Here is a 14,396-nt window from a genome sequence, read left to right on the forward strand (position 1 = left end):
CCCCAAGCTTTGGTTAGACAAGGAGCCCAACAAATAACCCTGAACAATCAGAGGTTAGCTTTTGGTCCCACTTGACCAGAACTAAAATGTAAAACCTAAAACCATAAAGGGGTGCCTAGGTGGCTTAAGTCAGTTAAGCATCCAACTCTTGATTTTGGCGCAGGTCATGATCTCAGGGTTATGAGATCAAGCCCTGCATCCAACTCCATGTTGGGCATGAAGCCTACATAAAATTCTCCTTCTCCTTCTCTCTCTGTCCCCTCCCTGCCTCATTCTCTCCCTCTTTCTCTCTCTCTCCCCCTCTCTCTAAAAAACAAACACAACAAAACAAAAAGACCTAAATCCATAAAACTCTTAGAAGAAAACAGAGGGGAAAAGCTCCTTGGCATTGGTCTTTGCAATGATATTTTTTAGATATTGGTCTGAGCACAGTCAACAAAAATAAACAAGTGGAAATAAACTAAAATGTTTCTGCCCAGCAAAAGAAATGATCAACAAAATGAAAAAGAAACTTATGGAATGGGAGAAACTATATCCAAGCCATCTTTCTGATAAGGAATTAATATCCAAAATGTATAAGGAATTATTACAACTCAATAGCAAAAACACAAAATTCTCTGGTCAAAAGACATAGAATGACTGACTGGATTTTTAAAAATCCAATGATATGCTTCCTCTAAGAGACTCATTTTATGTTTAAAGACACACATAGGGGCACCTGGGTGACTCAGTGGGTTAAAGCTCTGCCTTCAGCTCAGGTCATGATCCCAGGATCCTGGGATGTAGCCCCGCATTGGGCTCTCTTCTCAGCAGGGGGACTGCTTCCCCTTCCCCCCTTCTGCTTGCCTCTCTGCCCACTTGCGATCTCTGTCTGTCAAAAATAAATAAAATCTTTTTTAAAAAAAAGAAGACACACAGACTGAGAATGAAGGGATGGAAGAATATATTTCAAGTAAATGATAACAAAAAAGAAAAGGAAGAATAGCTTTACTTCTATCGAGAAAAGTAGACTTTAGACTAAAAACAGTAAAAAGAGACAAAGAAGGTCATTATATAATCATAAAGGGGCCAATCCTTCAAGAATATATAACAATTATGAACATTTATGCATATAGAATATAAATATAGAAAAAACTAAACATAAACATAAATATAGAAAGCAAAACTAGAAGGTAAAATAAAAACAAATACAATAATAGCTGGGGATTTTAACACCCCACTCTCAATACTAGATAGATTATACAGACAGAGAATAAATAAGGAACAGTGGATTTGAACAACACTTTATACCAAATGGATCTAACAGACAGATATAGAACACTTTATCTTACAAAACTAGAATACACATTCTTCTGAAGCACACAGGGCAATCATAACATAGACTATATGTTAGGCCATAAACAAGTCTTAGGAAATCAAAGATAGAAATCATACTATCTTCACTGAACACAATGGTATGAAACTAGAAATCAATAGGAATAAGAAAACTAGGAATTCACAATTGTGTAGAAATTAAACAACACTTTCCTAAACAACCAATGGACCAAAGAATAAATTAAAAAGGAAATTAAAAGTATCTAGAAATAAACAAAAATGAAATATAACACATCAAAACAATGGGATGCAGCAAAAGCAGTTCTAAAAGGAAAGGTCATAGCAATAAATGTCTACCTTAAGAAGAAGAAAGGTCTCAACTAAACTCTATCTCTCAAGGAACTAGAAAAAGAACAAACTAAACCTAAAGTTAGCAGATGGAAGAAAATAATAAAGATTAGAGCACAAATAGAGATTAGAAAAACAATAGAAAAGATCAATGACATTAAGAGTTGGTTCTTTGAAAAAATAAAACTGACAAACCAAATTTGACTAACCAAGGGGAAAAAAGAATCCAATTCAACAAAATTATAAATAAAAAAATCACAACTGGTACCACAGAAATACAAATGATCATAAAATGCTACTATAAATAACTATATGCCAACAAACAACCTAGAAGAAATAGATGAATTCATAAAAACAGGCAACATACCAAGACTGAATCAGGAAGAAATAGAAAATTTCAACAGACACTAGTAAGGAGACTGAATCAGTAATCAAAATCTTTCAACCAAAGAAAAAAAAAAAAAAAGCCCAGGACAAGATGGGTTCACTAATGAATTTTACGAAACGCTTAAAAACACCAATCCGCCTCAAACTCTTCCAAAAATAGGAAATGAAACACTCCCAAACTCAATTTAGGAGCCAGCATTATCCTGATACCACAGACAGAAAAGGACACTATGAGAAAAGAAAACTAAAGGCCAATATCTCTGATTAATATAGATGCAAAAGTTCTCAATAAAACACTAGCAAATCAAATTCAGGAGCACATTAAAAGGATCATTCACCATGATCAAGTGAGATTTATCCCTGAGATACAGGGATGGTTCAACCTAGGCAAATTAATAAATGTGATATATCACATTAACAGAATTTAAAGAAAAAAATCATGATTGCATCAATAGACACAGAAAAAGCATTTGATAAAATTCAACATTTGTTAAATGATATTAAATTAGGTATAGAAGGAATGTACCTCAACATAATAAAGGCCATATATGATAAGTCCATAACTAATATCCTATTCAATGGTGAAATATTAAAAGATTTCCTCTAAAATCAGGGATAAGACAAGGGAGCCCACCATCACCACTCTTATTCAAGTCCTAGCTAGAGTAATCAAGCAAAAAAGAAATAAATAAAAGACATCAGAAACGGAAAGGAAGAACTAAAATTGTTTCCATTAGCAGATAACATGAATTAATACGTATAAAAATTTTGAGAACTCCCTCAAAAACGTTAGATCTATGCAACAAATTCAGTAAAGTTGCAAGATACAAAATTAATATAGAACAAAACAGTAAAATTTCTATGCACTAGCAACTAATTATCTGAAAAAACAATGTTTCAAAACAATCTGATTTACAATAGTATAAAAAACAGTAAAATAATAAGGCAAAATTTAACCAAGGGGTTGAAAGATCTCCTCATTGAAAAGTACAAAATGTTGAGGAAAGAAATCAAAGATGACACAAATAAATGAAAAAGTATCCCATACTCACGGATTGGAAAACTGATATTGTCCATCTATAGATTCAATGCAATTACTATCAAGATTCCAAAGGTAGGGGTGCCTGGGTGGCTTAGTTGTTAAGCATCTGTCTTGGGCTCAGGTCATGATCCCAGGGTCTAGGATGGAGCCCTGCATTGGGTTCCCTGTTCAGTGGAAGCCTGCTTCTCCCTCTCCCATTACCCCTGCTTGTGTTCCCTCTCTCAATCTCTCTCTCTCTCTCTGTCAAATAAGTAAAAAAAATCTTAAAAAAAAAATAAAGATTCCAATGGTAGTTTTTACAGAAGTAGAAGAAACAATCCCAAAACTTATACAGAACCACAAAAGACCCCAAATAGCCAAAGCAGTCCTAAGAAAGAACAAAGAGGGAAGCATCACACTTCCTGATTTTTAGCTATATTATAAAGCATCAGTGATCAAAACTATGGTACTGCATAAAAACAGACACATAGGTCAATAGAACAGAATTGAAAGCCCATAAACCCATACATTCACAGTCAACTAATATTTAACAAGGAGACAAGAATATTTAATAGAGAAAAGATAATCTCTTCAATAAATGGTGCTGGAAAAATTGGATATTCACATGCAAAAGAATGAAACCAGATCTTTATACCAGTTATAAAAGTTAACTTGAAATAGATTAAAGACTTACAGGTAAGACCTGAAATTATAAAACTACAAAAGAAAGCAGGGAAAAAAGCTCCCTGACCTGAGTATTGGCACTAATTTTTAGATATGATACCTAAAACACAAATAAGAAAATAAAAAATTGAAAAGTGGGATTATATCAAACTAAAATGCTTTTGCACAACAAAGTAAATGATCAACAAAAATGAAAAGTCAGCCTACAGAATAGGAGAAAGTAAGGAATTAATATGCAAAATATATAAAGAACTTATACAACTCAAAAACAAAAAAATAAACAATCCAATTTAAAAATGGGAAAAAGACTTAAGTAGATATTTTTCCAAAGAAGATATACAAATGCCAACAGGTAAATGAAAATGTGCTTAATATCACTAATCATGAAATCAAATCAAAATGCAAATTTGATCACCAGGAGATATCACTTCATGTCTGTTGGAATCGCTATCCTCAAAAAGACAAGAAATAACAAATACTGGTGAGGAAATTGAGAAAAGAGAACCTTTGTGCACTCTTGGTGGGATTGTAAATTGGAACAGCCATTATGGAAAACAGTATGGAGATTCCTCAAAACAATAAAAATAGGACTACCATATGAACCATTAATTCCACTTCTGGGCATATATCTGAAGGAAACGAAATCACTATGTTAAGGGATATCTGCACCTCCATGTTCATTACCACAGTATTCACAATGTGATAACATGTGATAGACATACACTGTATATACTCATACAATAGAGTATTATTCAACCATAAAATATAAGGAAATCCTGACATTTGTGACAACATGGATGGACCATGAGGACATAATGCTAAGTGAAATAAGACAGAAGAAAAAAAAACTGTATTATCTCACTTTTATGTGGAATCTAAAAAATGAAACTCATAGAAAAAGAGTAGAGAGAGGCTGGTGGGGAAAGCAGAAGGTGGTGAGAAATTGGCAATCAAAGGGTAAAAATTTCCAGTTACAAGAGGAGTAAGTTCTAGGGGTATAATGTACAGCATGACAAAGTTAACAATACTGCAGTACATACATGAAAGTTATTAAGAAAGTAAATCTTGAAATCTTTTTACCACCCCCCCCCGCCACACACACAAAATGGTAATGAGGTGAAGTGATAGATGTGTTAATTAACCTTATTATGGTAATCATGTCTCAATGTTATACATATAATATTATACATATAATATAATCATCACATTATATACCTTAAACTTACATGATGCTCTATGTGATTGTGTCTCCATAAAGCTAGGAGTTAAAAAAAAAAAAAAAGTAAAATGAGTTAAAAAAATAAAATAAAATGAAGATAGCTCAGCCAGTTAAGCATCTGCCTTTGGCTCGGTTCATGTTCCCAGGGTCTTGGGATGGAGTCCCACATCTGGATTCCAGCTCAGCAGGGAGTCTGCTTCTCTCTCAGACCCTACCCCCTGCTTGTGCTCTCTCTCTCCCTGTCTCTCTCAAATAAATAAAATAAAATGAATCCAAAATTTAAAATCTTATCACAAAGAAAATTATAAGCTTTACTAGTAAAATGTAAGACATTACTAATTTGACATAAAACTATTCATAGACTAGAGAAAGAATTAACACTCTTTAACTCCTTTTATGAGAAATATCTACTAGTATATTATAAGATAGCAATATTGTAGGCAATTTTACTCATGAACATAGATGTTTAAGGGATTAAAAAAGTTAGCAAACTGAATCCAGCAATATATACAGAATATTAACATTTTAACCAACATAGTCTTATTCTAGGAAAGTGAGGTTAGTTTAGCATTAGAAAAATCAATGTACTTTATCCTATTAAGAGATAAAGGGTAAAAATCTGTGATAATTTCAAAATATATACAAATCAAGTAATAATATTCAGTAGCCATCCACTATTTTATTTAAAAAAAAATCTAGGAAGAAGAAAATTCCTTATTCCATAATAGGTTTTCTTAACACTTGCCTATTACAAACATCTTTCTTAATGATAAAATAGAAGTTTTCCTTTTGGAACCAGAAAAAAGATTACCTACCACCATTTTATTCATCATTTTATTAGAGGTCCTAATCAGTGCAGAAAATCAAGGAGAAGAAAGAAAATGTATAAGGATGAGTAAGAAAAGAAGAAAAGACTTATTATTCATAGGTGACAATAGTATTCATAGGAAATTGCAAAGAATAAATTCATAAATTATTATAATTAATACATTTATTTCTCAAGATCAATGCACAGAGGATCAATATACAAAAAGTGTGTTTTTATATCTTGGCAGTAGCCAATTAGAAAATAAAATTTAATACTTCTTACAATACAATAAGAATATCAAATACTTAGAAAAAATCAAATGAAATATATATAGGACAAAATTAAACCTAAATAAATAAATAGATAAATCATGTTCATGAATTAGAAAATTGAGTAAGGTAAAGATGCCAATTTCCCCAAATCGATCTGTTGTCCAATATAATTTTTTTCAAATTTTTATTTAAATTCATTAATGTACAGTGTAACAATATCTTCAGCTGTGCAATATAGTGATTCAGCACTTCCATACAACAGCCAGTGCTCATCACAACAGGTGCACTCCTTAACCCCCATCACCTATTTACACAATCTAGTAAACTCTTTTGTGGAACTTGACAATATGACCCTGAAATGCATATAAAAATTCAAAACACCAAAGGTAAACAAGACAATTTTGAAGAGAAATGAAATGGGAAAACTTGTTCTGCAGATGTGAAGACATATAACAAAAAGGTACAATAATTAAGATAGCGTGACACAAGAATAAACAAATAGGAAAGAGAACTCACAGACATGTATTATTGATTTATGATAAAGGTGGAACTTCAGAACAGTAGAGGAAATAATCTTTTCCATAAATAGTGGTAAGATATGCAAAGTTGCCTTCAGATATGTAGATAGGTAGTTAAAAGTATAAAGAAAAGCTTGTAAGTGATTACCGTAAAATCAGAATAATGACTATGTTTAATGGAGAAGAAAGTTTTGTGTTTGTGAGTGGGGGACATAGATCCTTCTAGGGTGCTATTAATATTCTATATCTTTACCTAGATATTCCTAGAGTGTTCACTTTGTAATGATTTTATTGGGCTGAACATGTAGGTTTAAGCAACATTCTAAAACATGCATGGAATGGTAGCAGATTAGAAGGAAAAATCTTAAACTGCCAGTAAAGAAGCACTCTCTCCCATTCCTTCACCCTGTCTCTCTCTGTCTCTCTCAGAACATTCTTCTCAGAGAGACAGATCTCCTAGATCTTCTAGAAACATCCTATATGAAGAACCAAGAACAAAAAGGACTTCACATTTTAGTAGCACAAGAAGCTAAAAGACAATGGATTAATGTCCTCAGTATTCTAAGTGAATGTTATTTCCAGCCTAGAATTCTATTTTCAGTCATCTTTAGTCCATTTGGGCTGCTATAACAGAATGCCAAAGACTGAGTAGCTTATAAAAGACAGAAATCCCTTAGTTATGGAGGTTGGAAGTCCAAGATCCCGATGCAGGCATATTCAGTGTCTGATGAAAGCCTGCCTCCTGGTTCATAGCCTGGTCTTGTCACTGTGCTTCACAGGATGCAAGGAGCAAAGGAACTCTGTGGTACCTCTATTATAAGGGAGCTAATCCTATTCCTGAGGGCTTCCCCCACATGACCCAATCACCTCCCAAATGCCCCACCTTTACATACCATCACACTGGGGGGCTGGTTTTCAACATATGAATTCTAGGACGCAGACATTAAATCTATAGCACTGACCAAACTATCAATCAAGGATGAATACAGATGGAGGCCACTTTTAAACATGTAAGATCTCTAATACTGTGAACTTTCAGTAATAAACTGGAGCATATGCTGGCCTAAAACAAGAGATTAGGTTAAGAAAGAAGGCAGCAGAGAATACAGAGAACTCAGGACCCAACACAAGAGAGGTAAAAGCCATTCCCAACCTGACTGTGAAGGAGGATCCCAGATGACTACTGTGAGCAAGGAAAGAAACAGTAAAGACTGGTGGGGGTTAGAAGGAGCAGGTCCTGGGAAAGACATGCTGTTTGAAGTGTTTAACCATAAGAAGAGGAAATTTACACATCTGGGATAACAATTGGGGATAATTTATTGTTTTGTATTTAAAAATCTAAGGGGAAAAGTGTGAGACAATTGCAAAAAGCATCATGGGGACAACAATTAAAGTATATGTTCTGAAACCAGACTCTGGGTTCATATACTGGCTCTGCCAGGTACACCTTAGCTTCCTCAAATATAAAACAGATCCTAATAATAATATACCCCTCATAACATTGTATTAAGGAATATATGGATAAACTATGGAAATGTCTAAGAGCAGTGGTCTACCACAATGTAAGAGCTCGGTACATGTTAGTAATTACAGAATACACCATGGCTCAGCTGTATGTAACATGTATACTGTCACAGAAATATAACTTGAAAATTCAATAAATGGAAAGTACAATAATGCTGAGGTGTGTAGAAGGATGATTACGTGTTTAGGGAGAGTGGGGAATGATCTATTATTTGATAATGCCTGAAAGTGAAAACAAAAAAAATAGTAATAGAAGCAGCATACTAGGTTAGAAGTACAAAGGAAAATACTAGAGTCAGCTTAGAAACTTAAAATTGGTTTCCCTTGAATGGAGGAATAGCACCATTACTTTTTACAAACTAACTTCTTAAACACTATCTATGAAAAACAGATTTTAAGAAATTAAAATCAAACTTGAACCAAAAAAGTGATCTGCATGTAATGCCAGAAAGAAAGCTATTTACAAAGCAGTGCATTTCTGAGAATGGAAACAACATTGCTGTCTCAGGAGACCAATATAGTGAAAAACTACATACACTTCAGGGATAGCAGTTAAGCGCTTTCAATGAGTGTTCCTTGAGTATGTCATTTTGGAAAACATTTGACCCTAAACTGTCAGCCTTCTTCTGCATTTGGCAGGACTTCCCCCTGGCTCTATGTGTCACTGTAACAGGTGAATAACTAAGAAAAAAGCATTTCTTCTGCCTGTGGACACTTGTTTATAATGGCATTCAGGGTCCTGGAGCTAGGCTGACAGATGCTTCTCCAGAAGGTTAATGAGATAAAGGTTCCTCCAGCTGGCCCTTAAGCCGAGATTACTCCTGAGGGGAAGATAAACAGATTATTCCAGAAACAGACACTGCTTCCTGTTCTTCATAAATTAGCACCCTTATAAAGGTAAACCAAGAAGGTTATTCTCACTCAGTTGGCATCAATATTTAATTATTTTTCCTATTTCTGTCATTTTATTTATTTATTTTTTTATGAGATTTGGGACTGTTCTGTGATTGTTACCAGAATTACCAATGCACAAAAGCCAGAATGTATTTGGAAACTAGAAGGGCTATTTTTCTTCTTTGGATTCTTCTCCAAGTTCAAGGAACCAAAGGTAAGTTATTTAAATATTTATTTTTAAATTTTGCTTATCTATAAAATATATTTGCAGAAGTGAGCATTCGAAAAGAAGAAAGTCAACACAGTGCCTCAGAGGGATATAGTAGGCCCTGAATTATATTGCTTAATTGATTGAATGATTGTCAGAAATGATTTTCACTCAATTGAATATTTATTTGCTGTATAATTTTAAGTGCAATTTGTGTTAACAAAATAGAGATAAATAAACCATTTTTGCTTTTATAAGACATTGAATACAAATTCATATTACTAATATCAATTACAATAGTAGATCCATGAAACCATTCCATTTATCTCTTAAAATTGACAAATAAAATTTTTAAATTGAAACTAATATTTTTTTGAAACTAGTGTTTTAAGCTATGATCAGACAAAAAAATGTATTTCTTACTTTTTCACAGTTAAATCATGAGTTGATTTTCCTTAAAAAATAGCTAATGAGCTTTGTCTTCAGAATTCATGATGGTGACAAACTCAAAAGTTATATCCATAAAAGAATGAGGCAGTGAATGTTCTTATGAAAAATCTTCAAATAAATCTAAAATTAAAGCAAGCAACTAAACAGTCATATTGAAGAAAAATAATGTAGTTTTTTAAAACCTGTTGAAGAAAGCATCACTTTCTTTTTGTTTTGTTTTTTTTTTTAACAATAAACCCTGTCATTATAACATATTCAGGCTTTTTAAGACATTTGAAATCAATGTTTGGTTCTTACATAAGGATGACACAGCCTCAGAAAATTAACATTTTAATTGAAGTATTAGATTGAAAATGTCCAGAGTAAATAAAACAAAGATTTGTTGCATTTTAAGAACCAAAATAACTGATCCCATCAGTTATTAACTTTTTAGTGGTTGCATTTAGAGGTTGCATTAATTTTCTAGAAAAGATTATATAAAAATTCCTTTTATGTTTTTCAACATATAAGTGATGGTGGGCGAAACAAAAGTTTACTTACCTTTCCTTTCAATGTCAATTATATATAAATGTTTACATTTATGAAAACATTTTAACTAGAAACAGAGCATGGATTCCCATGTATTTTGAGCTTAATCTGCTGAGCAAGCATACTGTCTATTTTATATACTTGACTAGGTAATTCAGCTTTGGGTTTTTGTTGTTGTTTAAATAATTGTGTTAAATTATTTAACTGTTTTTGCTATTTTTGTACATTGTATATCAAACATTACAATTACAAATAGCATAATCACTTACAGAAAGTTAAATAAGCTCACCAAAAAGCATAATTTATTATATGCCAATTTCTACAAAACAAAGTAGGATTAACTGTGTAATAAAACATCCTAATATTTTACTCATCAGGGACTTTTTATTCTACAAGAATCTGAGATCTGCAAACTTCTGTTAATCTCCAATTACTGAGGTCTACATTAATTAGAATTTATGTACTAGAGCTAGACTGGTTTTCCGTTTGTGTCTAATTAACCATCATGAGTATATTTACATAAAAAATGGTTTGGGGAGTGAGAAGAGTTCAATTTAATATAACTAGCTGTTAAGCATAACAACTGAGAGCACAAATTCAAAAGTTTCTTTTTTAAAAATTATAGATTACTTAAAAAATCAAAAAAGGTTTGAAAAAAGCTGCACTTCCACTCAAATACAGTCTACGTAGCACCTTCATATGTTTTCTCAGTCTTCCTTCTATGTATAGTTACTTAATTTTTACATGATTGCAGTTCTACAGCACAATTTTATGTCAGGGTTTTTATACTTCTGTTATATTAGATGAATGTTCTAAATTGCAACCTAGTTTTGACAAGTATCATTTTTTGGCTGTATAATGTTCCTTTCAGTTGATATGTCATGATTTGCTTTACATAATACTGAACAAAAGAGAAATAGTTTTTCCTAATTATACTGTTATTATGAATACCATTGCAATTAATATCCTTAGCTATAGCTTCTCTTAGTATTTAAGATTCTTCTCATAAGTTCACTAAAGTAAAATTATTGGGACAAAGAAGCATAAACAGTTTTATGGTATATGATTCATATTTGCCAATTTGCTTCTCAAAAGTTTTCCTATGCCTTAAGGTGACTTTTCCCGATTCAATTCCACAGTGTTTACCAGCTACCCAATACTGCACTAGACACAGAGTATTAAGAAACTTAAAGACATGCCAATACTTTCAAAGTTTTCCTTTAAGCTTTTCAATTCTAAATGTACTTTTTCCATTGATATGTAAAGCGAAACACTTTTGGCTGCAAAACATTTATTAAATAAAACTGTTTACACAACAGGACAGTTTGATAATTTCGAAGAAAAGTGACTTACCAAGGCTCCTCTCAGGTTCATAGTGGGGATGCTAGTTGCATCTGATATGCACAGTACTGCTTTACGCTTTTACCCTTTCATTTCACATAAATAATTTCATCTAATTGCTTATGACATCACAATGTGTGGAGTAAGAGGAGAGAAAAAAGTCTACCCTTGGCAAGTCCTAAAATGGAAATAGTGTTTATCAGAGTATGTGCCTTTTGCATTACAGTTGGTTGTATACTAAATGAAACCTTTAAATTAAAGTTACCAAGGTATGGTAATTATTTTTATAGCTATGAAGTGTCAGAAAAATTTGCATTTGAAGACACTCTACTTCTTGCTAAGCCTTTACTACTGGGATATGTTCGCATTTCATAAAATTACCCAGGAAGTTTTTTCCCTCGCTGTGGCTCCATTAACAGAAAACATGGTTTCATTTTTAGGTCTGAGATGGCTGCCCAATGACAGTCACATTAACTTTGAAGCTCCTAGACTTTGTTCATCTCTGCTATAGTCTCAGGACAGTGTAATTCAAAAAGTTCAAGGCGGACTTTCTGTTCAGTTATATCTGAGAAGATGGCCTTATCATCAAAGCTGTGTAAATTGAAGACACTTTGTGTTCAACCTTGCAGACTCTGGCAGCACACCTGAAGCCATTTGTTAGATTAAATACTTACTTTAAAAATAAAAAGCAAATTCTGCCTTGTGGCCCCTCTATACCTTTATCAATGATCACACTAAAGGACGATTACATGTGTGAACTAATTAGGCAGCACTGACAAGACCTGCTGCTTTCTTGGCCATTTATATCAATCATGAGTGGGCAGCCTCCTTAAATATACACTGTGTTTGCATGCTAATCGTCTCTGGAAATTCAGATCCTATATACCTTTGTTTCCACAGTCATGTTCACAGCAGATTTTATGCTGTTTTAAAATAATCTATCTAAGGCAACAAAGGTTTGGGTTTTCTTCCCCCCACAATGGTTTCTAGGCTTATATTCTAATTCAGCATATATGTGGTAATGACCACAGTAGAAGTTCTGACATCATTGCTATATTGTGCAGTATCTGCCTCCAGGGTGCCTGAGGTCTCCATCCACACTGCTGCCTCTTACTTCAGGGTGTGAAAGACACTTCTGCAGTCGCGGGAGGGAATCGGTTATACCAATCTTTGGAATACCACAGAGCAGCTTGTTGAAAGGAAGGAAAGTCTCTGACCACCCTGTGAGTTTCAGCCTTCCAAAGTGGACAGTTTTTAGCAACCGTTGGGTCTGAGCTCACTGAGAGTAAGAGACAGTGTCACTGGCATTTCAATGGCACAAATCAGAAGCACCAAGTCTGATGGAACCATTTTAATAAGGAAAGAAGGTGCTGTGGACCAAGGTAACCAGCATGCCAAAGCTTATCCTACAATGAGTCGATATGGTTGACTGGCATAGTCATGGTAATGGGAATTCATATATGGAAATGCCATTGTCAAGTGTGAACTACATGCATCACTATAATTATTTATTGAGAATATACTCTCATTGCTGCACTCCCCTCTGGCCACAGTGAATGTGGGAAGAATAAGAAGGAGCTACAGAACGTTACAAATGCTTCTAAGCATATGGTTGTATTCAGGAGATAAATATTCTCCCATCGACAGTCATTCTTCAGGAAACAATGTCTTTTTAAAAAGATTTTATTTATTTATTTGAGAGAGAGAGGAACAAGAAAGAGCAGTGGGTGGGGGGGAGGAGGGGTGGAGCAGAGGAAGAAGCAGACTCCCCGCTGAGCAGGGAGCTTGATGCACCCAGTCTGAGGACGCAGGGATCATGATCTGAGCCAAAGGCAGCCCCTTAACCAACTGAGCCACCCAAGTCCCCGGAAACAATGTCTTTCCATGTGCCTTTGTAAAGTCATCTTAATTCATCCCAACTTGGTTTTCTTCATTCAGCCATCTTTAGTCCCCGCACTCACTGCAACAAGCATCTATTTTCATAATTGCTCTCCTAGGAGAAAAATTAAAGGAAACTACACCAAAAGAAATTTTGTGGAGAAAATTCAGGACCTTGAAACTAATGAAAACTTTCCACATCAGAAATACTTTAACTTTATATAGAAATAACATATGTAGGGCTAATTTGTCTGTCTTAAGATTCCTGCTTCATTTATGAAGAAACAAAAGTTACATTTAATTAAGCCCAACTCTGAAACCCAAGGGCACTATTACCAACCATTTTAGTCAGTTCAGACCTGATCAAAACACTTTGTACGTAGCTATCATATTAACAGTCCTTTAGTTTAAATATCCTTTTTTTTTATAAAAGCTCAAGCACATTTTAATTAATCTTCTCAAGATTTCAGTGGCTGGTAGACAATCTGCTCATTTCTGTTCAGGAGCCCAGGGCAGAGAATAATACTATGTAACGCTCCTAAAGTCATTCAGTATGAGAAGATTAGAACCAAAACTGGGATTTGAGCTGTATCCAGTCCTGTCTTATACCTGCTTAGTCTATTAATCAGTCCAATATAATATGATGAGTGAAATTAATATGGATTTTACTATTAATTCATAAGCCAACTTTCCTCTTCTAACACCAGATGATTGCTGGTTCTGTGCCATTTCTGTTGTATGACTGTTTGCATGACTGAACACAGGAGAGATCATAGGCCATATCCTCTACCCTAAAAATGAAGGCATAATTTTAGGAGTTTTGTTACTCATTAAGAAAAAAGTGTGGCATTTTGAACTCCTTAACAAAATAGAGTCATTTATTCATGGTATCCTTTTAAATGCCTACCATTAAAATCTAAGTTTAGCACTAAGTGCCTTATTTATGATTATGTATTTAAAAGCAGAACTTGGCCTAATGGATGTGATGTGACACATTCAGAA

The 14,396-nt window shown here is 33.8% G+C and overlaps 1 protein-coding gene across 1 annotated transcript in view; it reads left to right on the forward strand.

Moving 5' to 3' along the window:
- Positions 1-9,136: 9,136 nt before the first annotated feature.
- Positions 9,137-14,396, forward strand: part of IMPG1 (interphotoreceptor matrix proteoglycan 1) — a 127,972-nt gene continuing 122,712 nt past the window's right edge. The window contains 1 exon segment of the mRNA XM_059177249.1: positions 9,137-9,203. Coding sequence (XP_059033232.1) covers positions 9,137-9,203 — 67 coding nt within the window.

Source organism: Mustela lutreola, chromosome 6, assembly GCF_030435805.1.
Source record: "Mustela lutreola isolate mMusLut2 chromosome 6, mMusLut2.pri, whole genome shotgun sequence".
NCBI lineage: Eukaryota > Metazoa > Chordata > Mammalia > Carnivora > Mustelidae > Mustela > Mustela lutreola.